This window comes from Eptatretus burgeri, chromosome 17 (assembly GCF_056783735.1).
Source record: "Eptatretus burgeri isolate ZD-2024b chromosome 17, Ebu_testis_v1, whole genome shotgun sequence".
NCBI lineage: Eukaryota > Metazoa > Chordata > Myxini > Myxiniformes > Myxinidae > Eptatretus > Eptatretus burgeri.
This window is the reverse complement of record NC_140977.1, coordinates 60,062,703-60,089,991: the sequence shown is the minus strand read 5'-3', so window position 1 is coordinate 60,089,991 and position 27,289 is coordinate 60,062,703. Positions and strand designations below refer to the sequence as shown.

The 27,289-nt window shown below is 41.8% G+C and overlaps 1 protein-coding gene across 3 annotated transcripts in view; it reads right to left on the bottom strand.

Moving 5' to 3' along the window:
• The window catches only part of LOC147010267 (receptor-type tyrosine-protein phosphatase H-like), a 62,592-nt gene that overhangs the window by 19,739 nt on the left and 15,564 nt on the right, over window positions 1–27,289 (bottom strand). For all 3 annotated transcript variants that reach the window (XM_085861159.1, XM_085861158.1, XM_085861157.1), the window contains one exon: window positions 17,069–17,096. In XM_085861159.1, the coding sequence (XP_085717285.1) occupies window positions 17,069–17,096 (28 nt within the window). The remainder of the gene's footprint in view (window positions 1–17,068; window positions 17,097–27,289) is intronic.

Here is a 27,289-nt window from a genome sequence, read left to right as displayed (position 1 = left end):
GGATCGCAGGGGAATGGCTCCGTCCTCCAGGAGGGGATTTTGGCGGTGGGGCTCTCGCTCGGGACGGGGGAAACTTATCCGATGCTTATCAACCAGCTCCACCCTTGGCTGGTTTCCTTCATTCTTACTACCTTCCCACCAAAACACCATCTTGTACACGTCCGACATTTCTCGCGCGCATTTAAACTCGACAGAAAAAAAACTTCCCCTTAAATTTCCAAGTGTTCTTTTTTTCTGACACCAATTACCTATACAGTCCTTAGGCTATTTTTCAGGAGAGGCTGAAAATGAGTTTTCGTGGCCAATCTGGCATATTAGGTTTCTTGATCTCATTTTGTAGGTTTATATAGTAGAAAAAATATTAGACTGGGGAACCTTCTCAAAAAGTGTCCAAACTATGAGAAAAATGGCATTTTCCAAAATGGCCACGATGAATTTTCACGAAATTAATTTTTAAGTTATCTCAACTTCTAAACCTCCTAGAAATAAAATTTAGTTATCTAAGCTGTTTCGATCTCCTGCAGTTTACTCGAAGAAACTGTGTGGCCATAGCCATTGAGCATAGTTACAAGGTCTGTTCTACCAGTGACTCTGCGGATTGCCATTGCGAGAGCCACATGTTTTGGAGTTAGCACACGGTCATTCCGAGTAGCATACAGAATGTCCTAGCATATGGACATGACTTTCGTGTCATGGGCTTCATCAACATCAGCGTACTCTTCTGTATATTCGCCACGACCGGACAAGATCCAGGATATCATATTAAAGAGTACAGGTGGCATCATGGACTTTGCTTTGGCATGTGTACAGTCGTCTGGTGTTGGTGGCCATTCTGTTTTCGCCACATTCTTTAGTTCACGATGAATTTGCAAAGCGAGCATGAAGGCATCGTGCATGTGTGTTGGGACATCACTTGTTGATGAATTGATTTCCTTCTCGAATTGTTCTTCTTGTAACACCGTTGTCACTGCTCAGATATCGTGCACTAATTTTCCGACATCAAGCCCAGACTTGAAGAGAAGTTGCGGCGCATTCTTCTGGGGCTGGTTATGGAAAACCAGTTGGTCTCTGAAGGGCTTTCACTAGCTTTTCCTGAAGGTGTTTGATCAAGTTTGGATGTTGATCTGCATCAACTTGGTGTTTATTGAGAGATGCAGCGTACAAACTGCGCACTGTACCCATGTCCCACATGACCACATCTTCAACTACATTCTACTGTATCAAAGAAACAATGTCATGAAATGATTCAGTATCTTCACCAGAACCACTTGTCATCGGATTCGTCACTTGACTCCTGACAACTTTGATGTACTTGTTATAACAGGAGTAATGTTTTAGAACATCACAAGCAATCGAATCATTGCCACCACGCGCACCACCACCTAACTGATACAGAAGCCGCGTGTCTCCTTTTGTTTGGGCAGCTTCTCTCAACTTCTCTACTGTAGTCTGAAGTGTGAATGGTTTTGCTGGGTGTAGTTTGCGACGATCTTGTGTGTCTTTCACGAATTGTTGTTGACAAATAATGCATTTATCTAAGTCTGTATGGGGTGCAGAAGAGCGTGTGAGTCTTTTTTGCGGCGAGCATCCTTGGCCATCATCTGTGGTAGTCGCATCGGCAGCTCTTTTCCTTTCGACTATCGAAATCCCCTTCTCTAATGTGTAGGACTTGTAGCAATGCTGGTGACAGATGATACTGCATACTTCGACTGGTAATGGATGAGTTCCTTCAATGTACGGACGTAGTTGATCATACACATGGTCTTTTCGTCGCTTTGCAGAATCACATCGTTTTGTCCAGGCTCCTTCTGTAAATGTTTGTTCCTTCCCTGGTGCAGAACTGTACCCATGGCAGACACACTCATCCCATCTTATGTTTGCCATACCTGCAAATATATAAATAGTATATAAAATATAATATATTTACACACTATCTTTGAAAATCGCTTTGGATCGACATATGTGTTGCAAAATATGCATGTTTGGCACTAAAATGGTGGCCATTTTGATTTTTTTTTTCATAAACAAATGAGCAAATGGAGTTGATATGTAGTTACTTGCATTCCTTGACACCAAAAAACCTAAGTTTAGATACCTAAATTTTGTTTCAAGCAGGTTTAAAAATTGAGATAATTTGAAAAAGAATTTCGTGAAAATTGATGGCGGCCATTTTGGAAAATGGCATTTTTCTCATAGTTTGGACACTTTTTGAGAAGGTTCCCCAGTCTAATATTTTTTGTACTGTACAAACCTACAAAATAAGACCAAGAAACCTAATATGCCAGACTTGGCGACAATTTTTTTTTTTCAGAATAGCCGAAGGACTAATACAATTTATACCTCGGTCCTACAACCCCCCCCCCCCTCCTCCTCTATGGTAGAGAAGTGATCGTTTACAATTTTAGATTCCCACTTTGTTTTTTTTAAGCTTTCGCTCCAACACCAAATGTCGTGTTCCCGATGGATTCAAAAATCCCACCCTTGATCAACAAATGTCGATCAAGGTTCGAATTGCACTACCTGACACCCAATTATCATGTTCAACAATTTTGTGTCCCCGGTGAAATGTTGATCAGAGTTCGAATCCTGCATTCCCGAGGGAGTCAGGGTGGGGGTTCATATCAACAATTGCTAAATCCTATCCAGGTTCCTCCTGGTGACTTCATGTTTTATTTTTGCTTGTTCAGGTTCCTTTTGACTACTCCAATACAGGACTGCGCCAATTTGGTCTTCCATTTGATTTGAATTGAATTTATTTTAATCACATTCTGAATTCAATTGAATAATAATTTTTAAAAACGTCATCAGTCAGGGTCAGGTCTTGGTATCACTGCCGCAGTTATAAAGTGGCAGCTCTAATTATATCTCTTATTAATTATGTAACACACCAGAACACAAACACCACACAAAATACAACACAGAACTACACAAACACCACACAAAACAAGGTCTGGTAAGGGACTGCAATCTCTGATTGCTATTTCGAGTTCACCATTTCTTTGATGTGCCTACTTGAGTGCTTAATATATCAATTCCAAAGTACTCGATTCCAACAATGGAATCGAGAAGTCAACCAGAATTGATGTCCATTCCGAGTCATTCCGACTTCATAGAAAGAAGTGTTTTTTTTTCAGGGGAATTTTGTTTTTCATCCCTGTTGGGCATGTCCTGGTTACACATGGTAATATGACAAATATGTTAAAACATTTCAAAAGCAAACATCAGAGAGAGGACCTATTACCGACGGTTAAGAATGCGGATTCAAAGAAACCAAAGTCGACAAAAGCAACAAGTTCACTTTCGCAATCGATGATTGAAAGCACTTTTGCCTCGATATGCTGCCTTCCCTTCCTATTATTCTGCCTTCCCTTTCCCTCCCTTCATGCTACCTTCCCTTCCCTTCTCCTCACATTGCCTTCCCTTCCCATTATTCTGCCTTCCCTTTCCCTCCCTTCATGTTGCCTTCCCTTCACCTCCCTTCTTACTGCCTTCCCTTCCCACTGCCTTCCCTTCCCTTCCCCTCCCCTCATACTGCCTTCCCTTCCCTTCCGCTGCCCTCATACTGCCTTTCCTTCTTATTATTCTGCCTTCCCTTTCCCTCCTTTCATGCTACCTTCCCTTGCCTTCCCTCACACTGCCTTCCCTTCCCATTATTCTGCCTTCCCTTTACCTCCCTTCATGCTGCCTTCCCTTCCCCTAACACTGCCTTCCCCTCCCTCCCTTCATGCTGCCTCCCCTCCCCTCCCTTCATGCTGCCTTCTCCTCCCTCCCCTCACGCTGCCTTTACTTTCCCCACCTCTCCTTACTCTCCTTCCCTCTCCCCTTCCTCCCTTGCACCTCTCCCTCTCCCCCTTCTTTTTCTTGCCCCCCCCTCTTCGTATTCTCATCAGCGAAGTAACAGTTGGTATTTGCGAGTATAATATAATATCTCAATTTAATATAAACTCTTTTTAGTATTGGACTTGCAACGCTCACCTCACCATACATCTAATCATTGCAGAGACCGATGTCACAGATTTGCTGTGTTGTCATGATTTACACCAATCGTAATACAAACAATGATTCTACAAATCTATTTGTAATAATTGTGATAATATATTTATTTGAAATTTATTTGTAATATAAAAATGCCCAAGTGGTCAAAATGGTCAAGGGTATATAAGCTGTCAAATCTGTCTGTAGGATTTTAATGGTGTTAACGTCTGAGGGGTCTAAAGGGTCTTTTGGGTCCTTGGGGACTTTTGGGACTTCGGTGCGTTTTGGATCCTCAGTGACTTTTGGATATCTGGGGTCTTTTGGGTCCTCGGAGACTTTTGGGTCTTCGGGTTTTTTTGAGTCTTTTGGGTCCTCTGGGTCTTTCGAGTCATCTAGGTCTTTTGGGTTTTTCGGGTCTTAAATGGCAGAAAGGGTCTCAGCAGTCTAAAGCGTTGAAACATACATTCCAATAGTGCGTAATCCACAGACGTCTGTGTGTGAAGTGAGGGTGCAACTGACGTTCAAACAGGACGTGATTAATTGACTACGTACGTGCAGTCTGAAACACGTTCAAACAGGACGTGATTAATTGACGACGTACGTACAGTCTGAAACACGTTCAAACAGGACGTGATTAATAGACTACGTACGTGCAGTCTGAAACACGTTCAAACAGGACGTGATTAATTGACGACGTACGTGCAGTCTGAAACACGTTCAAACAGGACGTGATTAATAGACTATGTACGTGCAGTCTGAAACACGTTCAAACAGGACGTGATTAATTGACTACGTACGTGCAGTCTGAAACACGTTCAAACAGGACGTGATTAATAGACTACGTACGTGCGGTCTGAAACACGTTCAAACAGGACATGATTAATTGACTACGTACGTGCTGTCTGAAACACGTTCAAACAGGACGTGATTAATAGACTACGTACGTGCAGTCTGAAACACGTTCAAACAGGACGTGATTAATAGACTACGTACGTACAGTCTGAAACACGTTCAAACAGGACGTGATTAATAGACTATGTACGTACAGTCTGAAACACGTTCAAACAGGACGTGATTAATAGACTATGTACGTGCAGTCTGAAACACGTTCAAACAGGACGTGATTAATTGACTACGTACGTGCAGTCTGAAACACGTTCAAACAGGACTTGACTAATAGACTACGTACGTGCAGTCTGAAACACGTTCAAACAGGACGTGATTAATAGACTACGTACGTACAGTCTGAAACACGTTCAAACAGGACGTGATTAATAGACTACGTACGTGCAGTCTGAAACACGTTCAAACAGGACGTGATTAATAGGCTACGTACGTGCAGTCTGAAACACGTTCAAACAGGACGTGATTAATAGACTACGTACGTACAGTCTGAAACACGTTCAAACAGGACGTGATTAATAGACTAGGTACGTGCAGTCTGAAACACGTTCAAACAGGACGTGATTAATAGACTACGTACGTACAGTCTGAAACACGTTCAAACAGGACGTGATTAATAGACTACGTACGTACAGTCTGAAACACGTTCAAACAGGACGTGATTAATAGACTATGTACGTGCAGTCTGAAACACGTTCAAACAGGACGTGATTAATAGACTACGTACGTGCGGTCTGAAACACGTTCAAACAGGACGTGATTAATAGACTATGCGTATTACAGTCTGAAACACGTTCAAACAGGGCGTGATTAATAGACTACGCGTGCGGTCTGAAACACGTTCAAACAGGACGTGATTAATAGGCTAAATGTACGTGCAGTCTGAAACACGTTCAAACAGGACGTGATTAATAGACTAAATGCGTGCAGTCTGAAACACGTTCAAACAGGGCGTGATTAATTGGCGGCGTACGTGCAGTCTGAAACACGTTCAAACAGGGCGTGATTAATAGAACTATGCGTGCAGTCTGAAACACGTTCAAACAGGGCGTGATTAATTGACGTGCGTGCAGTCTGAAACACGTTCAAACAGGACGTGATTAATAGACTACGTGCGTACAGTCTGAAACACGTTCAAACAGGACGTGATTAATAGACTAGGTACGTGCAGTCTGAAACACGTTCAAACAGGGGCGTGATTAATAGACTACGTGCGTGCAGTCTGAAACACGTTCAAACAGGGCGTGATTAATTGACGACGTCACGTGCAGTCTGAAACACGTTCAAACAGGACGTGATTAATAGACTATGCGTGCAGTCTGAAACACGTTCAAACAGGACGTGATTAATTGATACGTGCGTGCAGTCTGAAACACGTTCAAACAGGACGTGATTGGTGGCGACGTACGTACAGTCTGAAACACGTTCAAACAGGACGTGATTAATAGACTACGTACGTGCAGTCTGAAACACGTTCAAACAGGACGTGATTGGTGACGTACGTGCAGTCTGAAACACGTTCAAACAGGACGTGATTAATAGACTATGTACGTGCAGTCTGAAACACGTTCAAACAGGACGTGATTAATTGACTACGTGCGTGCAGTCTGAAACACGTTCAAACAGGGCGTGATTAATAGACTACGTACGTGCGGTCTGAAACACGTTCAAACAGGACATGATTAATTGACTACGTACGTGCTGTCTGAAACACGTTCAAACAGGACGTGATTAATAGACTACGTACGTGCAGTCTGAAACACGTTCAAACAGGACGTGATTAATAGACTACGTACGTACAGTCTGAAACACGTTCAAACAGGACGTGATTAATAGACTATGTACGTACAGTCTGAAACACGTTCAAACAGGACGTGATTAATAGACTATGTACGTGCAGTCTGAAACACGTTCAAACAGGACGTGATTAATTGACTACGTACGTGCAGTCTGAAACACGTTCAAACAGGACTTGACTAATAGACTACGTACGTGCAGTCTGAAACACGTTCAAACAGGACGTGATTAATAGACTACGTACGTACAGTCTGAAACACGTTCAAACAGGACGTGATTAATAGACTACGTACGTGCAGTCTGAAACACGTTCAAACAGGACGTGATTAATAGGCTACGTACGTGCAGTCTGAAACACGTTCAAACAGGACGTGATTAATAGACTACGTACGTACAGTCTGAAACACGTTCAAACAGGACGTGATTAATAGACTAGGTACGTGCAGTCTGAAACACGTTCAAACAGGACGTGATTAATAGACTACGTACAGTCTGAAACACGTTCAAACAGGACGTGATTAATGACTACGTACGTACAGTCTGAAACACGTTCAAACAGGACGTGATTAATAGACTATGCGTGCAGTCTGAAACACGTTCAAACAGGACGTGATTAATAGACTAAATGCGTGCGGTCTGAAATGCGTTCAAACAGGGCGTGATTAATAGACTATGCGTACAGTCTCTGCGTTCAAACAGGACGTGATTAATGAACTACGTGCGTGCGGTCTGAAACACGTTCAAACAGGACGTGATTAATAGGCTGCGTGCGTGCAGTCTGAAACACGTTCAAACAGGACGTGATTAATAGACTAAACGTGCGTGCAGTCTGAAACACGTTCAAACAGGGCGTGATTAATTGACGCGACATGCGTGCAGTCTGAAACACGTTCAAACAGGACGTGATTAATAGACTATGCGTGCAGTCTGAAACACGTTCAAACAGGACGTGATTAATTGACTACGTGCGTGCAGTCTGAAACACGTTCAAACAGGGCGTGATTAATAGACTAAATGCGTACAGTCTGAAACACGTTCAAACAGGGCGTGATTAATAGACTAGGTACGTGCAGTCTGAAAACACGTTCAAACAGGGCGTGATTAATAGACTACGTGCGTACAGTCTGAAACGCGTTCAAACAGGACGTGATTAATAGAACTACGCATGCGTACAGTCTGAAACACGTTCAAACAGGGCGTGATTAATAGACTAAATGCGTGCAGTCTGAAACACGTTCAAACAGGACGTGATTAATAGACTACGTGCGTGCAGTCTGAAACACGTTCAAACAGGGCGTGATTAATAGACTACATGCGTACAGTCTGAAACACGTTCAAACAGGACGCGTGATTAATAGACTAGATGCGTGCAGTCTGAAACACGTTCAAACAGGGCGTGATTAATAGACTATGTACGTGCAGTCTGAAACACGTTCAAACAGGGCGTGATTAATAGACTAGATGCGTGCAGTCTGAAACACGTTCAAACAGGACGTGATTAATAGACTAGGTACGTGCAGTCTGAAACACGTTCAAACAGGACGTGATTAATAGACTATGCGTGCAGTCTGAAACCGTTCAAACAGGGGCGTGATTAATAGACTGCGTACGTGCAGTCTGAAACACGTTCAAACAGGACGTGATTAATAGACTACGTACGTACAGTCTGAAACACGTTCAAACAGGACGTGATTAATAGACTAGGTACGTGCAGTCTGAAACACGTTCAAACAGGACGTGATTAATAGACTAAATGCGTACAGTCTGAAACACGTTCAAACAGGGGCGTGATTAATAGACTATGTACGTGCAGTCTGAAACACGTTCAAACAGGACGTGATTAATAGACTAGGTACGTGCAGTCTGAAACACGTTCAAACAGGACGTGATTAATAGACTATGTACGTGCAGTCTGAAACACGTTCAAACAGGACGTGATTAATAGACTATGTACGTGCAGTCTGAAACACGTTCAAACAGGACGTGATTAATAGACTATGTACGTGCAGTCTGAAACACGTTCAAACAGGACGTGATTAATAGACTACGTACGTGCAGTCTGAAACACGTTCAAACAGGACGTGATTAATAGACTACGTACGTACAGTCTGAAACACGTTCAAACAGGACGTGATTAATAGACTAGGTACGTGCAGTCTGAAACACGTTCAAACAGGACGTGATTAATAGACTACGTACGTACAGTCTGAAACACGTTCAAACAGGACGTGATTAATAGACTATGTACGTGCAGTCTGAAACACGTTCAAACAGGACGTGATTAATAGACTAGGTACGTGCAGTCTGAAACACGTTCAAACAGGACGTGATTAATAGACTATGTACGTGCAGTCTGAAACACGTTCAAACAGGACGTGATTAATAGACATATAGTCGTCACGAACCGTGCTTTTCGTTTTTATCTCATTTGGAACGAAGTTCCAGGGAGCTTGTGGGATGGCGTGCCGTCCATCCATCCGTCCATCCGTCCATCCATCCGTCCATCCATCCGTCCATCCGTCCATCCATCCGTCCATCCGTCCATCCGTCCATCCGTCCATCCGTCCATCCATCCGTCCATCCGTCCATCCGTCCATCCGTCCATCCGTCCGTCCGTCCATCCGTCCATAAATACTTTCACCTTCTTCTCTGAAACCACACATGCGGCTTTGATGAAACTTGACCACAACCTCCATCACACGTGATGTACCAAAGTTTGTTCACTGCATTAAAAAAGGAATCCATCGGTATTTACTTTCTTCTCCGTGACATATTTTGTGGGTCATCCACAACTACCACTGGTTCCCTGGTTACCCGATCCATCCACTACCAGGTGAGCACCCTGGGGTGTTTCCCCTCTGTTTTTATAATTGATCTCCGGTTAATGCCCGAGGGAACCTGAGGCCATTGGGCTCAAAACTAAAAAATAAATTTAATTTAAATTTTCTTTTTGGATCATTCCTGGTGGAACTTTCGTCCAACTTTCAACTTTCCTTCCCGTGGGAAGCGTTTGGGGATTTGTGTCATCAACTTCACTCTCGTTACACACACCCTCATGATTCGAGTCATGAGAGTGTGCGTGAAGGTGCATGTGGGAGTGTGCTCGAGAGTGCACCCAAGAGTATGTACGAGGGTGCATGTGAGATTGCATGTGAGAGTGCGCATGAGAGTGTGGTGAGAGTGGGCGCACGGGTGTGTCAGAGTGTGCTCGGGTGCGTGCGATGGTACAAGTGACGGTGCAGCGAGGGTGCACGTGTGAGGGTGCACATGAGAGTGTGGTGAGAGTGGGCGCACGGGTGTGTGTGCTAGGGTGCGTTCGAGGGTACAAGCGACGGTGCAGCGAGGGTGCACGTGGGAGGGTGCACATGAGAGTGCATGTGAGAGTGTGCATGAGGGTGCATGCAATGAGTGCTTGTGAGATTATGTGAGAAGGTGCATGAAAAGAGTGTGTGTGAGAGTGCACATGAGGTTGTGTGTGAGAGTGGGTGTGAGGGTGTGAGGATGCGTGCAAGAGTGGATGCGAGGGTTTGCGTGAGCGTGGGAATGAGGATGCATGTAAGAGTGCGCCCGAGGGTGCGCATAAGAGTGCATGCGAGGATGCACATGAGAGTGTGTGTAAGTGTGCACATGAGAGTGTGCAAGAGGATGCATGCACGAGTGCACGTATGAGATTGTGCATGACAGTGCGTGTGATGAGTGCTCATGAGAGTTCACACGAGGGGATGTGCGGGAGTGAGTGCGTGAGAATGTGTGCGAGGGTGCACGTGAGAGCGTGTGAGAGGGTGCATGCATGAGTGTGTGAGAGTGTACGTGAGGGGGGAATGCAAGTGTGTGTGTGTGTGTGTGTGTGTGTGTGTGTGTGTGTGTGTGTGTGTGTGTGTGTGTGTGTGTGTGTGTGTGTGTGTGTGTGTGTGATGAGTGCTGTTGACAGTGTGCACGAGGGTACATGTGAGAGTGTGTGCGTGCGATGAATGCGTGTGAGAGTGTGCGCATGAGCATGCACGCGAGAGGGTGGGTGCAAAAGTACATGTGAGAGTGAGGATGCATACAAGAGAGTGCGTGACAGTGTGTGATGAGTGCTCGTGAGCGTGTGCATGACGTTATGTGCGAGAGTGTTCACGTGCGAGTGAGAATTTCTGCAAGAGCGTGCACGAGGGCGATGTGAGAGTGCGTGTGTGTTGGTGTATGTGAGGGTGCATTTGACAGTGCACGCGAGGGTGTGTGTGTGTGTGTGTGTGTGTGTGCGTATGTGAGAGTGCGCATGATGGTGCACATGAGAGTGTGCATGTGAGAGTTTGTGCATGACAGTGTGCACGAGAGTGCATGTGAGGGTATGTGCAAATGTGCAAGGGTGCATGTGGCAGTGCGCATGAGGGTGCGTGTGAGAGTGCATGCAATGGTGTGTGTGTGTGTGTGTGTGTATTTGCGAGGATGCGTGTCAGAGTGGGTACGAGGGTGCATGTGAGTGTGCGTGAGGGTGTGTACGAAGGTGCATGTGAGAGGGCGCGAGAGTATGTGCATGAGAGTGTGTGTGAGAGTGATTCGAAGGGTGCGTGTGACAATGCGCATGAGGGTGCGGTGCGTGTGAGAGTGTGTGCAACAGTGCACATGAGGGTGCTTGCGAGAGTGCATGCTGGAGAGTATGTGAGAGTGTGCACGATGGTGCATGTCAAAGTGTGTGTGAGAATGGGCAAGTGGGTTCACGTCAGAGAGAGAGAGAGAGAGAGAGAGAGAGAGAGGAGGAGAGAGAGAGAGAGAGAGAGAGAGAGAGAGAGAGAGAGAGAGAGAGAGAGAGAGAGAGAGAGAGAGAGAGAGAGAGAGAGAGAGAGAGAGAGAGAGAGAGAGGAGGAGAGAGAGAGAGAGAGAGAGAGAGAGAGAGAACGTGAGGGTGCACGTGAGAGGATGCATGAGTGTGTGTGTGTGTGTGTGTGCGAGAGTGCGTTAGAGAGTATGTACGAGTGTGTGTAAGGGTGTGTGAGGGTGCGCCTGAGGACCCCTCTCAGTTGGAAACATGACAGATACATGTTTCACCTGAAGGTGATCAAGCTCACCTGGATTGCGTGGGGAAGGCCTCGTGGTTTCTATCTTAGTCGTTTCGTTCTGGATCTGTCTGTGTGTGATGATTGCAGGAATTTCTAATTCCACAAAGTAATCATGAAATGCAATGAAACTCTTTTCAGTCCACAAGGAGAGGGCGGTGGAGTGAAGGGACGAAAATCACAAAAATAGAATAAATGAGGAAGGAAAGGCAGGAGGGTGTGCAGAAATGGAGAGGAAGTGGGGGTGGGGTGGGGGGAGGAGGAGTGGAAAATCGGAAAAAGAGGAAGAGGGAAAGGAGGCTTTATGCAAAATATGGTGAGAGTGGGGATGGGGATGGGGAGGGGGGGTGGGTGGGATCCTGCTTTCCCTTCGGCCCCATGTTGGATCCATTGACCCTGTGCCCCTGTTCTTCTCATCCATGAGCATCGATACCTGGATTAAGGAAACCGTCAGGTGCTTGATGAAAAATAAATACCCCCACGACCTTCAGGAACTTGAAACATTGTTGTGGAATCATTGCATCCATTTGCTTTTTTTCCTTTGGTTGTTGCTCTGAATCTCAGACAACTCACTGTAGGAAGTGACGAGGTGTGCTACAGACCAAATATCGAGACAGTTGTGGACCGGGAAGGACTCACTAAAGGAAAAGAACCAATCACGAGACAGCTTTGGACCACTGAGACAACCCAACGTTGGCCAGGTAAGAAAGATCCTGAATCGATGAACTGCAGGATCAATTACATGAAGGTGTGTCATGGACATGGTGATGTGAAAACAAACAACTGAGACTTTTTCAAGCTACCAGTGAAGGTGCTGTCCAACGGAAGAGTGGGGGTTAGGATGGAGAGACGAGGAGAGCACTCGAGAACATTAATTACAAATCGCCTTCATTGATACAAATGGATGTCTGTCGTGAATCCCTCAACTCGATTCCATCGGTCCTGAAGATTCCATGGGGAAGACCATAAAACGAAAAACACAAACCATGCATTTCCTTCAAACAAACCCAACGAATCATTGTCCAAGGGGTAATTTTTGAGCGTGTCACACAGGAGAAGGATCTGGGGGTGGTAATAGATATGGGAGGTAAGCAGGCAGCACAATGCCAGGTAGCTCGAGGTAAAGCAAATCGGTTTTTGGTTGTATTCGTAGGGGGATCAATTATAAATCAAAAGAGGTGTTAACATTGTGCAGGGATTTAGTGAGGGCCACATCTAGAATATTATGTGCAGTTTTTGTCACCACAACTCAGGAAGGACATAGATGCCATAGATAGGGTTCAGCGCAGGGTTACTAGATGGATTCCAGATCTAGCGAAACTCAGCTGTGAGGAGCGGCTGAAGGAGACAGGACTTAAAACACGAGAAAGGAGGTGGTTACGAGGAGATATGATGGAGGTGTTGAAGATAATGAAAGGTAGAGATAAAGGAAGTGAAGATGAATTATAATTCAGCAGAGTAGACAGTGATAGGGCCAGGGTCCATAGCCTGAGGGTAAAGAAGAGGAGAGTTAAGACGGTAGTAAGGTAGGGGTCTTTTACTGAGAGAGTAGTTAATGCATGGAATGGTCTCCCTGGAAAGGTAGTGGCAGCAGAAACAGTAGATAAGTTTAAATTAGAATTAGATAGGTATCTGGGAGTTATGGAGATGGAGAGGTGTGGAGATTTTGGCATGATTTTGATTTATTTATTTTTGTTTACATTGTCGAGACTCGTATGAGAGCTAACACATAACGCACAGCAAGGGGGGCATGAGACAAGAGGGGTGGGAGAGGGATGGACAAAACAGTGTGGAACAAAGACATTAGGAGATCTGTGGAAGGGAGAGGGGTTGGGTGGGGAACACGGGGTATATAAGATGGACACTCCAGGAACTTTCAGGATGGAAAGCAGGAAATTTGAAGGAGGTGGGTTTGGGGTGGATTAACGGGGGTAGAAAAGATCGAGGTTTTGGATGGGGGAAGATAAGAGGTGAGGGTGAAGAGCTGTTTTGAAGGCCTGGAGGGAAGAGTGAGATTGAACAGAGTGAGGGAGTTTATTCCAAAGGTGGGAAAAAAGAGGAATGAAAGAGTGAAGGTGAGCAGCGATTCATGATTTTGGTAGTTTTACCAGAAGGGGGTTGTTGGCGGACCTTGAGCACCCGAGAGGAGAGGGTAGAAGACAGAAAGACCACCGACCTACCTGTGGTGAGAGAGTGAAAGTCCCAAAGACTCAGCCTCATCGTGGGAGACACCAAGGATCTTAAATGCCTTGGTTTCCACAGCGTGAAGCCAAGAAAGGTGAGAGGCAGAAGCACCAGCCCAGAGGGGAAAGCGGTACTCCATCAGGCTGCATATGAAAGCTTCGTATGTGGTCAGGAGCTCAGCTGGGCCGAGGAAGGACTTTGCACGATGGAGGATTCGAAGTAGGCGACTGGCTTTGGTGGCCAGGTTAGAGATGTGGCTTTCCCAGGAAAGATCATGGCAGATAGTGAGACTCAGAAACTTGAATAAAAGGACTTCTTCCAGAAGATTGTTGAGAAAGTAGATGGGGGGGGGTCTAAATATTCCTTTCGGAGAGACATAGTCCAGGGCAATGGCTCTGATTTCATGTCTGGCATTGAGGACCTCCATCCATTGTTGGGAGAGCAGAAGCAGCATATCCAGGGTAGAGTGACCTGGTCTGAAACCAAATTGATGATCAGAAATCAAGCCATTGGAGAAGAGGAAGGATTAAATGTCTGAAGCGATGATGGATTCCATGACCTTGCTGATGATTGGGAGTAGGCTGATTGGTCTGTAGTTGCAGGGATCTGTTTTTGCACCTTTTTGTGCAGAGCGGTAATGTTTGCTGATTTCCAAGAAGATAGCAGATGACCTTGAGCAAATGAGAGGGTGAATAGAACAGAGAGAGGGTGAGCAAGAGCAGAGGAGCAGGTTTATAGGACACGTGGGCTGATGCCGTCTGGACCGGTTGCAGAATCTGACTCGAGGTTTGACATCAAGCTCTCCACCTTGTCAGGAGAAAAGGACACGGAGTCCAGGGACAGTTGGGTGCGACTGGGTCAAGTGGGAAGAGAAAGCGATGGGTTTGTGACACAAGATGTCGATGTAAACAACATGTTTATGCATTCAGCCTTTTTACGTGCAGTGTCAGCTTTGCGGCCATTTGAGGTAAGGGAGGGGATGGAGGGGGAACATACACCACAAACAGATTTGATTAGATGCCACCAGGATTTTGAGGAAGGAGAGAGGTTTGAGAGTTCAGACTTGAGATGAGAAAGATGTTGTTTTCTAGCTCTCATGAGGGTAGATACACACTTGTTCCGAGCTTTATGGAAGGAACTGAGATTACCCTCAGTTGGGTTTGCTTTCCATGAGGCAAAGGCAAGTTGTTTCAGGACAACTGCCTCGCCACAAGCTTCAGTGAACCAAGGGTGGGAGGAAGGGGAGGACACCTGAAGATGAGGGGATAAATCTGTATGTGAGAGAGAGCAAGTTTCTTTGATAGAATTCCCAGGATGAGTTGATGTTGGAGAAAGTAGCGATGGGAGAGCAGTCTCGAAGTTTGATGGCTGCGTGGAGACCGTGCCAATCGGCCTGAGGGTAATGCTAGACTTGACGGCACTGAGGTGGTTCTTTAATAACATCCAGAGAGATGTCCACTTTGACAAGCACATGGTCAGAAGAACCTATCTCTCCCGGAAGAAGAATAGCAGTTTGAGCATTGAGGGGTGATTGTGTGCACGTGTACGGAGTGCTCTTGGTGGGGGTCTCGTCAAGGGATGTTGTGTGGTTGATGTTGGGTTTTTTTAACCAAGTCCATGCCCCCCCTCCCTTAAGGGGAGGGGGATTAAAAAAAACTACAAAAACTTTTTTTAAACCCACAAAAACACAATTTTTTGTTTTAAAAAAAAGAAAAACATTTAACATTTTTAAAATTTTGATCTTGTGTTGATAAATTAGTGTGGTGTTGATGTGGTGTTGATGTGGTGCAGGCATGATGGGCGGAATGGCCTCCACCTGTGTCTCATGTTCTTGTATGATATCACTACTTGGGCATCAGAGAGGATCAGGTTGGCCCATTGGGGGTCACATTGATATCACTATTTATAATCAACAGCAACAAATCACTTTGTTCACAAACAAGGGAATTTGGCATTTCAAGCTTGAATTTCATTAGTTTATCATGGAAGATTACTTGCTGAAATGAAATGTAGATCTGACAGTTCATTGATTGGGAGCATGAAGGATTCGCCGATTACACGAATCCATTTGATTTACCTGGATACCTGTTGTGATGTTGAGCTAATAGGATATTCCAATTATCACAAGTGTGGCTGTTGTTCAGTGTGAACATGTTATTTGTATTGATTGAAACCTCACCCAAATTCCTTTCACCCGATAAAATCATTTAAAATGTTAAAAACAATGTCTTAACGAAAAGAAAACCAACAAAACAACAACCCTCGTGTGACTCTGTGTGTCTCTGTCTCCCTCTCCCTCTCCCTCTCCCTCCCCCTCCTCTCTCTCTCTCCCCCCTCTCTCTTTCACCCCCCCCTCTCTCTCTCTCCTCTCTCTACTCTCTCTCCCCTCCCTCTCTCTCCCTCCCCCTCTCTCTTTCACCCCCCCTCTCTCTCTCTCCTCTCTCTCCCTCCCTCCCTCTCTCTCTCCCCTCTCTCTTTCACCCCCTCTCTCTCTCTCCTCTCTCTACTCTCTCTCCCCTCCCTCTCTCTCCTCTCTCTCTCCCCTTCCTCCCTCCCCTCCCTCCCTCTCCTCCTCCCCCTCCCTCTCTCTCCCCTCCCTCTCTCTCCCCTCCCTCTCTCTCTCTCTCCCCCTCCCTCTCTCTCCCCCCTCCTCCTCCCTCTCCCTCTCTCTCCCCCCTCCTCCTCCCTCTCCCTCAGTCTCTGTCTTGTGGCACCACTCATGTTGTGAAGGGAGGTCGGTATCTCGTCTCTTGTGTCCTCCCCCATATTTTTGTTGGAATCAAAGATTCGAATCCCATAAACTGGCTTCATTTGTACATTCTGTTCTATCATCAATTTATGTATGTCACACTACATTGAGGTCTACCAATCTCCTTGTCCTGCACATGTTCAGAAAGATACTTTTAAAAGCAAAATAATTAATTTATTCCTGTTGGTTTGTAATAAATATGTCAATAATCGGATTGGTCATGGTGAAACAAGCCATAACTTTACAATCAAACTGGAGTGTAATTGTGTTGGGATTACACGGTATCCCCTCGGAGTCGTTTTATGAAGAAGAGTGAAAACACAGAAAATAAACATGAGTTCAATAGTGGAATTATCAATTAATTAAAGTTGATACAATACAAAACAGCAATTTTCATCAAATTCCAAAAACCATCACTTACATTGTGACTGCATCCCCATGGAGGACACCTGAAACAGAAACACAAACAAGATGAGATTGAGAGTCTTCCTGTGAGAGAATGTAAATAATAAACACATCAACGTGTGTACATCGAGACAAGAAAATAAATAATAAACACATCAACGTGTGTACATCGAGACAAGAAAATAAATAATAAACACATCAACGTGTGTACATCGAGACAAGAAAATAAATAATAAATACATCAACGTGTGTACATCAAGACAAGAAAATAAATAATAAACACATCAACGTGTGTACATCGAGACAAGAAAATAAATAATAAACACATCAACGTGTGTACATCGAGGCAAGAAAATAAATAATAAACACATCAACGTGTGTACATCGAGACAAGAAAATAAATAATAAACACATCAACGTGTGTACATCGAGACAAGAAAATAAATAATAAACACATCAACGTGTGTACATCGAGGCAAGAAAATAAATAATAAACACATCAACGTGTGTACATCGAGACAAGAAAATAAATAATAAACACATCAACGTGTGTACATCAAGACAAGAAAATAAATAATAAACATCAACGTGTGTACATCAAGACAAGAAAATAAATAATAAACACATCAACGTGTGTACATCGAGACAAGAAAATAAATAATAAACACATCAACGTGTGTACATCGAGGCAAGAAAATAAATAATAAACACATCAACGTGTGTACATCGAGACAAGAAAATAAATAATAAACACATCAACGTGTGTACATCAAGACAAGAAAATAAATAATAAACACATCAACGTGTGTACATCGAGACAAGAAAATAAATAATAAACACATCAACGTGTGTACATCGAGACAAGAAAATAAATAATAAACACATCAACGTGTGTACATCGAGGCAAGAAAATAAATAATAAACACATCAACGTGTGTACATCAAGACAAGAAAATAAATAATAAACACATCAACGTGTGTACATCGAGACAAGAAAATAAATAATAAACACATCAACGTGTGTACATCGAGACAAGAAAATAAATAATAAACACATCAACGTGTGTACATCGAGACAAGAACATAAATAATAAACACATCAACGTGTGTACATCAAGACAAGAAAATAAATAATAAACACATCAACGTGTGTACATCGAGACAAGAAAATAAATAATAAACACATCAACGTGTGTACATCGAGACAAGAAAATAAATAATAAACACATCAACGTGTGTACATCGAGACAAGAAAATAAATAATAAACACATCAACGTGTGTACATCGAGACAAGAAAATAAATAATAAACACATCAACGTGTGTACATCGAGACAAGAAAATAAATAATAAACACATCAACGTGTGTACATCGAGACAAGAAAATAAATAATAAACACATCAACGTGTGTACATCGAGACAAGAAAATAAATAATAAACACATCAACGTGTGTACATCGAGACAAGAAAATAAATAATAAACAATGTAGTATATTCGAAAGGATCCGTGCAAAAGGAGAATCGATGACAGCACACCGTTGAAGTCATTGGGACTCACTCCGATGGAGGAGTGGTCCAATTGTATGAGCATGCATTCTGGCCCCTCAGGGTTAGGATGTGCGTGTTTGATTGGCCATATGCTTCAGCCTTCGAGTTGGGATGCATGTGTATGCTAATGTGACAGGCTTGTTGGACTGTGTACTTTGGCCATGGGGTCAAGGTGCACATCCGAAGCTGATTTTCTTTTTTTGACCTTTTTTATGTTCAAAAGGCACCTTCAAAAGAGGCAAATAAGCCGGAAATCTGGATTGGCAGCTTAGTGGATGATTGGCCAATGACCACCAGAAATAATCTCAGGACATGAGTGGCCGGGCCAAAATCTCCGGGTCGGAGATGACGCGATGGTTTGCGCACGCGCAGGACTTGCGTCTATTGGAGATCGGGGGAGGGGTGGGGGCGCTCGTTATACTCCACATATTTTGATATATATATATATATATATATATATATATATATATATATATATATATAGATATATATATATATATATATATATATATATATACACATACATACATACATTCATGATCCCATAACAGAAGAGGAGTGTGATCCTGTTATTGAAGAAATCAGCACAAGCCATATATGAAAAACAAATATTAGAACAGCAATAAATAAGATGAAGAACGGTAAATCTGGAGGCAAGGATGGAATTACAGCAGAATTATGGAAAGCGGACACACACACGCACACACGCACGCACGCACGCACGCACGCACGCACGCACACACACACACACACACACGGCTTGACAACTTGTTGAGAGAAATTTGGGACAAAGAGCAAGTACCTAAAGTGTGGAAGCAGGAGTTAATTGTCAAATCACCAAAGAAAGGTGATGTGACACAATGTGGAAATTGGAGAGGAATTCGTTGAACATCAGTTCCAAGTGAAGTATTTGGAAGAGTGCTGATAGACAGAATTAGAGATGGAGTTGAGAACAAGTTGAGGGATGAGCAAGCAGGCTTTAGAAGAGATAGAAACACAGGTGAGCAAATGTATATTTTGCACAACATAACTGAGCAGGTAGCAGAGTGGCAGCAACTCTATAGATTACTTTTGTGGACTTCGAAAAAGTCTTTGACTCCGTGCACTGAGAAAGCCTTTGGAAGATCATGGCGAGTTATGGAATCCTGGGTTAAATCATCACAATGGTCCAGATCTTGAATGAGGAGAGTGAATGTGCCGTGCTGGAGGAGGTTGAGGAATCAGAGTGGTTCATGGTAAAAACAGGAGTGAATCAAGGAGATGTCATGTCCGGTTTTAAATTGTCGCTTGTAGTAGACTGGATAATGAGGAAGACAACAAATGGCAACAACACAGGGGTGAGGTGAAAGTTTACAACCAAACTCGATGAGTTGGATTTTGCTGATGACATTTCCCTATTCTTATGTAGCTCCGAACATGTGCAAACAAAAGTAACAAAAATGAATCGATTTGCATCAAAAACAGGCCTCAAAATATACACGAAGAAAACATGTTTTGAGGATGAATAGTAAAAACAATTGAATTCAAATTGAAGACCAGTGTCCATCTACATCGGGGCAATCGTCAACAAACAAGGAGGAGGTGAAGAAGATATTTGGAACAGAATTTGTCCATCTCTGGTATCCTTCATGAAACTCAAGCAATTATGGAGCTCAAGCTTTTATACATTGAACACCAAATGAAGATTGTTTAACTCACTTGCGACATCAGTGCTATTTTATGGATGTGAGGCTTGGAAGATAAACGAAGGGGACAATCGGAAACTTGGCATATTTATATTCAAATGTCTGCGTACGATAATAAAAATTACCCCCGTGTGGGGGTGACGGTCATCTCGATAATACCACAAGTTCTCAATGTTCAGTTGTGACCGAAGACTACTGCGCAGTTCCACTGCGCAGCTCGAACTGCGCAGTTTGGTTAAAGATGACTCGGCATTTTGGCACGTGCGCAAAAAATTATATTTTGAAAATAAATGCCGACGTTTACATTTCGGGTTTTGAAACTTTTGCACCTTCGGTGGAAAATGTAAAATATAAAAGGCTAAAAATGTGTTTTATATTTATATTTCATTTCTCCTTCCTTCCTTCTTTGCGAATCGCATCAGCGTTTTTGGCCATCTTCCAGATCACGTGACGATCAAACGGGAAGGAAATTCAAAAATCTGTCCGGTTAGATACAAGATAATATTTTTTACGATCATAATCAATAAACAGTTGCCGAATATCTTGTAGAACGGCAGACTAGATAGGTTTTGAAAATGGCGATTTTTATAACTTACGTGACCTCGTGACCTTGACCCTGACCTTGAACCCGGACAAAAGTTATATCGTTGTGCAACACTCATCGACCTCTTCCCACATACTAAGTTTCATCAAGATCAGAATGAAAAATTGTTGACGGACGGACGTACGGAGGACGTACGGAGGACGGACAGACTTTTGGTCCGGCTTTATTAGGTCATCTCGGAAGAGATGACCTAAAATTCAGATGGCCATACATCGTATCAAACAAAGAATTACTCAAAAGAACCGAAGTAATGAAGATCAGTGATGAAGAAAAGACCAGGAGATGGAAATGGATTGGACACGACATGCTGAGAATGAAAGATCATAACAACTGCTTGACAGCATTGTCATGGAAGCCCGAAGGAAGAAGGAAAGAAGGACGTCCAAACCAACCTGGAGGAGAACAGTGGAACAAGATGGAAAAAAGACAGGATGGAGACCATGGGATTAAGCAAGGCCAATGGTCAGAAACAGGGTGGACTGGAGAGTATGATGCACTGGAGCCTTGTGGGCCACATCACCTGAAGCGGATCGATGAGATGAGATGATATCTTGTACGAATAAATGTCATTGTGTGTGTCAGTGTGGCAAAATGTATATAAATAATAAAGGTGAGATATAGGTGGTGGAGATGGTAAAATGTATATATATAATAAAGGTGAGATATAGGTAGTAGAGATGGTAAAATGTATGTAAATAATAAAGGTGATATGTGGGGAGTGGAGATGGTAAAATGTATATAAATAATAAAGGTGATATGTAGGGAGTGGAGAGGGTAAAATGTATGTAAATAATAAAGGTGAGATGAAGGAAGTGGAGATGGTAAAATGTATATATATATATATATATATATATATATATATATATATATATATATAATAAAGGTGAGATATAGGTAGTAGAGATGGTAAAATGTATGTAAATAATAAAGGTGATATGTGGGGAGTGGAGATGGTAAAATGTATATAAATAATAAAGGTGATATGTAGGGAGTGGAGAGGGTAAAATGTATGTAAATAATAAAGGTGAGATGAAGGAAGTGGAGATGGTAAAATGTATATAAATAATAAAAGGTGATATGGAGGTAGTGGAGATGGTAAAATGTATATATATATATATATATATATATATATATATATATATATATATATATATATATATATATATATATATAATAAAAAGTGAGATATAGGTAGTAGAGATGGTAAAATGTATATAAATAATAAAGGTTACATGTGGGAAGTGGAGATGGTAAAATGTATATAAATAATAAAGGTGATATGTAGGTAGTGGAGATGGTAAAATGTATATATATATATAATAAAAGTGAGATATAGGTAGTAGAGAGGGTAAAATGTATGTAAATAATAAAGGTGAGATGAAGGAAGTGGAGATGGTAAAATGTATATAAATAAAAAAGGTGATATGGAGGTAGTGGAGATGGTAAAATGTATATATATATATAATAAAAGTGAGATATAGGTAGTAGAGAGGGTAAAATGTATGTAAATAATAAAGGTGAGATGAAGGAAGTGGAGATGGTAAAATGTATATAAATAATAAAGGTGATATGGAGGTAGTAGAGATGGTAAAATGTATATAAATAATAAAGGTGATATGTGGGAAGTGGAGAGGGTAAAATGTATGTAAATAATAAAGGTGAGATATAGGTAGTGGAGATGGTAAAATGTATATAAATAATAAAGGTGAGATATAGGTAGTGTGGATGGTAAAATGTATATAAATAATAAAGGTGATATGTGGGAAGTGGAGAGGGTAAAATGTATGTAAATAATAAAGGTGAGATATAGGTAGTGTGGATGGTAAAATGTATATAAATAATAAAGGTGATATGTAGGTAGTGGAGATGGTAAAATGTATATAAATAATAGAGGTGATATGTGGGGAGTGGAGATGGTAAAATGTATATAAATAATAAAGGTGAGATATAGGTGGTGTAGATGGTAAAATGTATATAAATAATAAAGGTGATATGTAGGTAGTGGAGATGGCAAAATGTATATAAATAATAAAGGTGAGATATAAGTAGTAGAGATGGTAAAATGTATATAAATAATAAAGGTGATATGTAGGGAGTGGAGAGGGTAAAATGTATGTAAATAATAAAGGTGAGATGAAGGAAGTGGAGATGGTAAAATGTATATAAATAATAAAGGTGAGATATAGGGAGTGGAGATGGTAAAATGTATATAAATAATAAAGGTGAGATATAGGAGGTAGAGACGATAAAATGTATATAAGTAACTAGTACGTGCCCGGATGTGTGTGGCCGTATGTGCAAAAAAAAAAAAACTTTCAAACCGCGAGCCAGACACAACAAACACACAGGCCGTTCCTTCACTCTCGCGTGCCCATACGTACGTGGCACGGAAGTTCGCATATCGCAGTTACGATTATTCGCAATTTAGTTTTATTGGCCAATTATTCAATTAGCGCCAACGTATTTTGCCTTTTCACAATGTCATTGCAAGGAAAAACACAAAGAGAAGAGATGAGAAAAAAGAAAAAAAAGTACGTGCAAAAAAAACAAAAAAAAACAAACAAACAAAAAAATTACTTTCAAACAACTGCACAGGCCGTTCCTTCGCTCTCTTAAATGACGACTGGATTGGGGAATTGTGTTTATGTATAAATGCACATAAGAACTCGAGAAATTATGAGAATACATGAAGTCATCACTTTCCGGAAGTCCGGACGTTGTAACCCATAATGGGGAAAGCGGCTGAGGTTCTCTTCCCCATCGGCCACGCCAATGCAGCAACGCATCTTGTCATTGGTTGGGAAATAAGTGGCCATAACTTGGGAAGCGCTTCTCCGATTAATATCAAACCTTGAAAAGGCACATCCTCAGGTCCCCTAGCAATATACCTGGCAAGTTTCAATTAGATCGGTCCAGTGGTTGTCGAGAAACAGCGGTCACAGACACAGACACAGACACAGACACACACATTGCTGGAATTTTTGAGAGATCAAGGTGAGATGTTGGTAGTGGAGATGGTAAAATGAATATAAATAATAAAGGTAATATGTAGGTAGTGGAGATGGTAAAATGTATAATATGGAATCGGCAAAGCCTCAAAGCGAACATAGAATTCTTCTTACATTCGCTTCTGACTTTACCGATAACCTCAACATTACCTTCACAACAACTACACCGCCTCGAACAGGATCTCATCTGAAAAAAAAAATATTACCTCAACATTACCTTCACAACTACACCACCTAGAACAGGATCTCATCTGAAAAAAAAAAAATCCTCAACATTACTTTCACGACAACCACACTGCCGAGAACAGGATCTCATCAAAAAAAATTAATATTACCTCAACATTACATTCACAACAACAACTACACTGCCTAGAACAGGATCTCATCTAAAAAAATTAATATTACCTCCACATTATACCTCAACATTACCTTCACAACAACAACTACACCGCCTCGAACAGGATCTCATCTGAAAAGATAAATATTACCTCAACATTATACCTCAACATTATCTTCACAACAACAACGACACCGCCAAGAACAGGATCTCATCTGAAAAAATAAATATTACCTCAACATTACCTTCACAACAACAACTACACCGCCTAGAACAGGATCTCATCTAAAAAAATTAATAGCACCTCAACATTAACTTCACAACGACAACTACACCGCCTAGAACAGGATCTCATCTGAAAAAAAATGCTCAACATTACTTTCACGACAACTACACTGCCGAGAGCAGGATCTCATCTGAAAAAAAATAAATATTACCTTAACATTATACCTCAACATTACCTTCACAACAACTACACCACCGAGAACAGGATTTCATCTGAAAAAAAAAAATCTTCAACATTATACCTCAACATTCCCTTCACAACAACTACACCACCGAGAACAGGATCTCATCTGAAAAAATAAATATTACCTCAACATTACCTTCACAACAACGACACTGCCGAGAACAGGATCTCATGTGAAAAAAAAAAATATTACCTCAACATTAAACCTCAACATTACCTTCACAACAACTACACCACCGAGAACAGGATTTCATCTGAAAAAAAAAAATCTTCAACATTATACCTCAACATTCCCTTCACAACAACTACACCACCGAGAACAGGATCTCATCTGAAAAAATAAATATTACCTCAACATTACCTTCACAACAACAACTACACCGCCTAGAACAGGATCTCATCTAAAAAAATTAATAGCACCTCAACATTACCTTCACAACGACAACTACACCGCCTCGAAAAGGATCTCATCTGAAAAAAATAAATATTACCTCAACATTACATTCACAACAACGACACCACCAAGAACAGGATCTCATCTGAAAAAAAAAATATTACCTCAACATTACCTTCACAACAACAACTACACCGCCTAGAACAGGATCTCATCTAAAAAAATTAATAGCACCTCAACATTACCTTCACAACGACAACTACACCGCCTCGAAAAGGATCTCATCTGAAAAAAATAAATATTACCTCAACATTACATTCACAACAACGACACCACCAAGAACAGGATCTCATCTGAAAACAAAAAAAAATCCTCAACATTACCTTCACAACGACAACTACACTGCCTCGAACAGGATCTCATCTGAAAACAAAAAAAATCCTCAACATTACCTTCACAACGACAACTACACCGCCTAGAACAGGATCACATCTAAAAAAATTAATATTACCTCAACATTACCTTAACAACAACTACACCGCCTCGAACAGGATCTCATCTGAAAAAAATAAATATTACCTCAACATTACATTCACAACAACGACATCGCTTAGAACAGGATGGCATCTGAAAAATAAAATCCTCAACATTACCTTCACATCGACAACGACACCGCCGAGAACAGGATCTCATCTGAAAAAATAAATATTACCTCAACATTACCTTCACAACAACAACGACACTGCTGAGAACAGGATCTCATATGAAAAAAAAAATATTACCTCAACATTATACCTCAACATTACCTTCACAACAACAACTAGACCGCCTAGAACAGGATCTCATCTGAAAAAAAAATGCTCAACATTACTTTCACGACAACTACACTGCCGAGAGCAGGATCTCATCTGAAAAAAAATAAATATTACCTCAACATTATACCTCAACATTACCTTCACAACAACGACACCACCGAGAACAGGATTTCATCTGAAAAAAAAAAATCTTCAACATTATACCTCAACATTCCCTTCACAACAACTTCACCACCGAGAACAGGATCTCATCTGAAAAAATAAATATTACCTCAACATTACCTTCACAACAACGACACTGCCGAGAACAGGATCTCATCTGAAAAAAAAATATTACCTCAACATTAAACCTCAACATTACCTTCACAACAACTACACCACCTAGAACAGGATCTTATCTGAAAAAAAAAAATCCTCAACATTATACCTCAACATTCCCTTCACAACAACTACACCACCGAGAACAGGATCTCATCTACAAAAATTAATATTACCTCAACATTACCTTCACAACAACTACACCACCAAGAACAGGATCTCATCTGAAAAAAAAATTCCTCAACATTACCTTCACAACGACAACTACACCGCCTAGAACAGGATCTCATCTAAAAAAATTAATATTACCTCAACATTATACCTCAACATTACCTTAATAACAACTACACCGCCTCGAACAGGATCTCATCTGAAAAAAATAAATATTACCTCATCATTACCTTCACAACGACAACTACACCGCCTAGAACAGGATCTCATCTAAAAAAATTAATATTACCTCAACATTATACCTCAACATTACCTTAATAACAACTACACCGCCTCAAACAGGATCTCATCTGAAAAAAATAAATATTACCTCAACATTACCTTCACAACGACAACTACACCGCCAAGAACAGGATGTCATCTGAAAAAAAAATCCTCAACATTACCTTTACAACGACAACTACACCGCCGAGAACAGGATTTCATCTGGAAAAAAAAAAATTCCTCAACATTATACCTCAACATTACCTTCACAACAACAACTACACCGCCTAGAACAGGATCTCATCTAAAAAAATTAATATTACCTCAACATTACCTTCACAACGACAACTACACCACCTAGAACAGGATCTCATCTAAAAAGATAAATATTACCTCAACATTATACCTCAACATTATCTTCACAACAACTATACCGCCTAGAACAGGAGCTCATCTAAAAAAATTAATATTACCTCAACATTATACCTCAACATTACCTTCACAACGACAACTACACCACCTAGAACAGGATCTCATCTAAAAAGATAAATATTACCTCAATATTATACCTCAACATTATCTTCACAACAACAACTACACCGCCTCGAACAGGATCTCATCTGA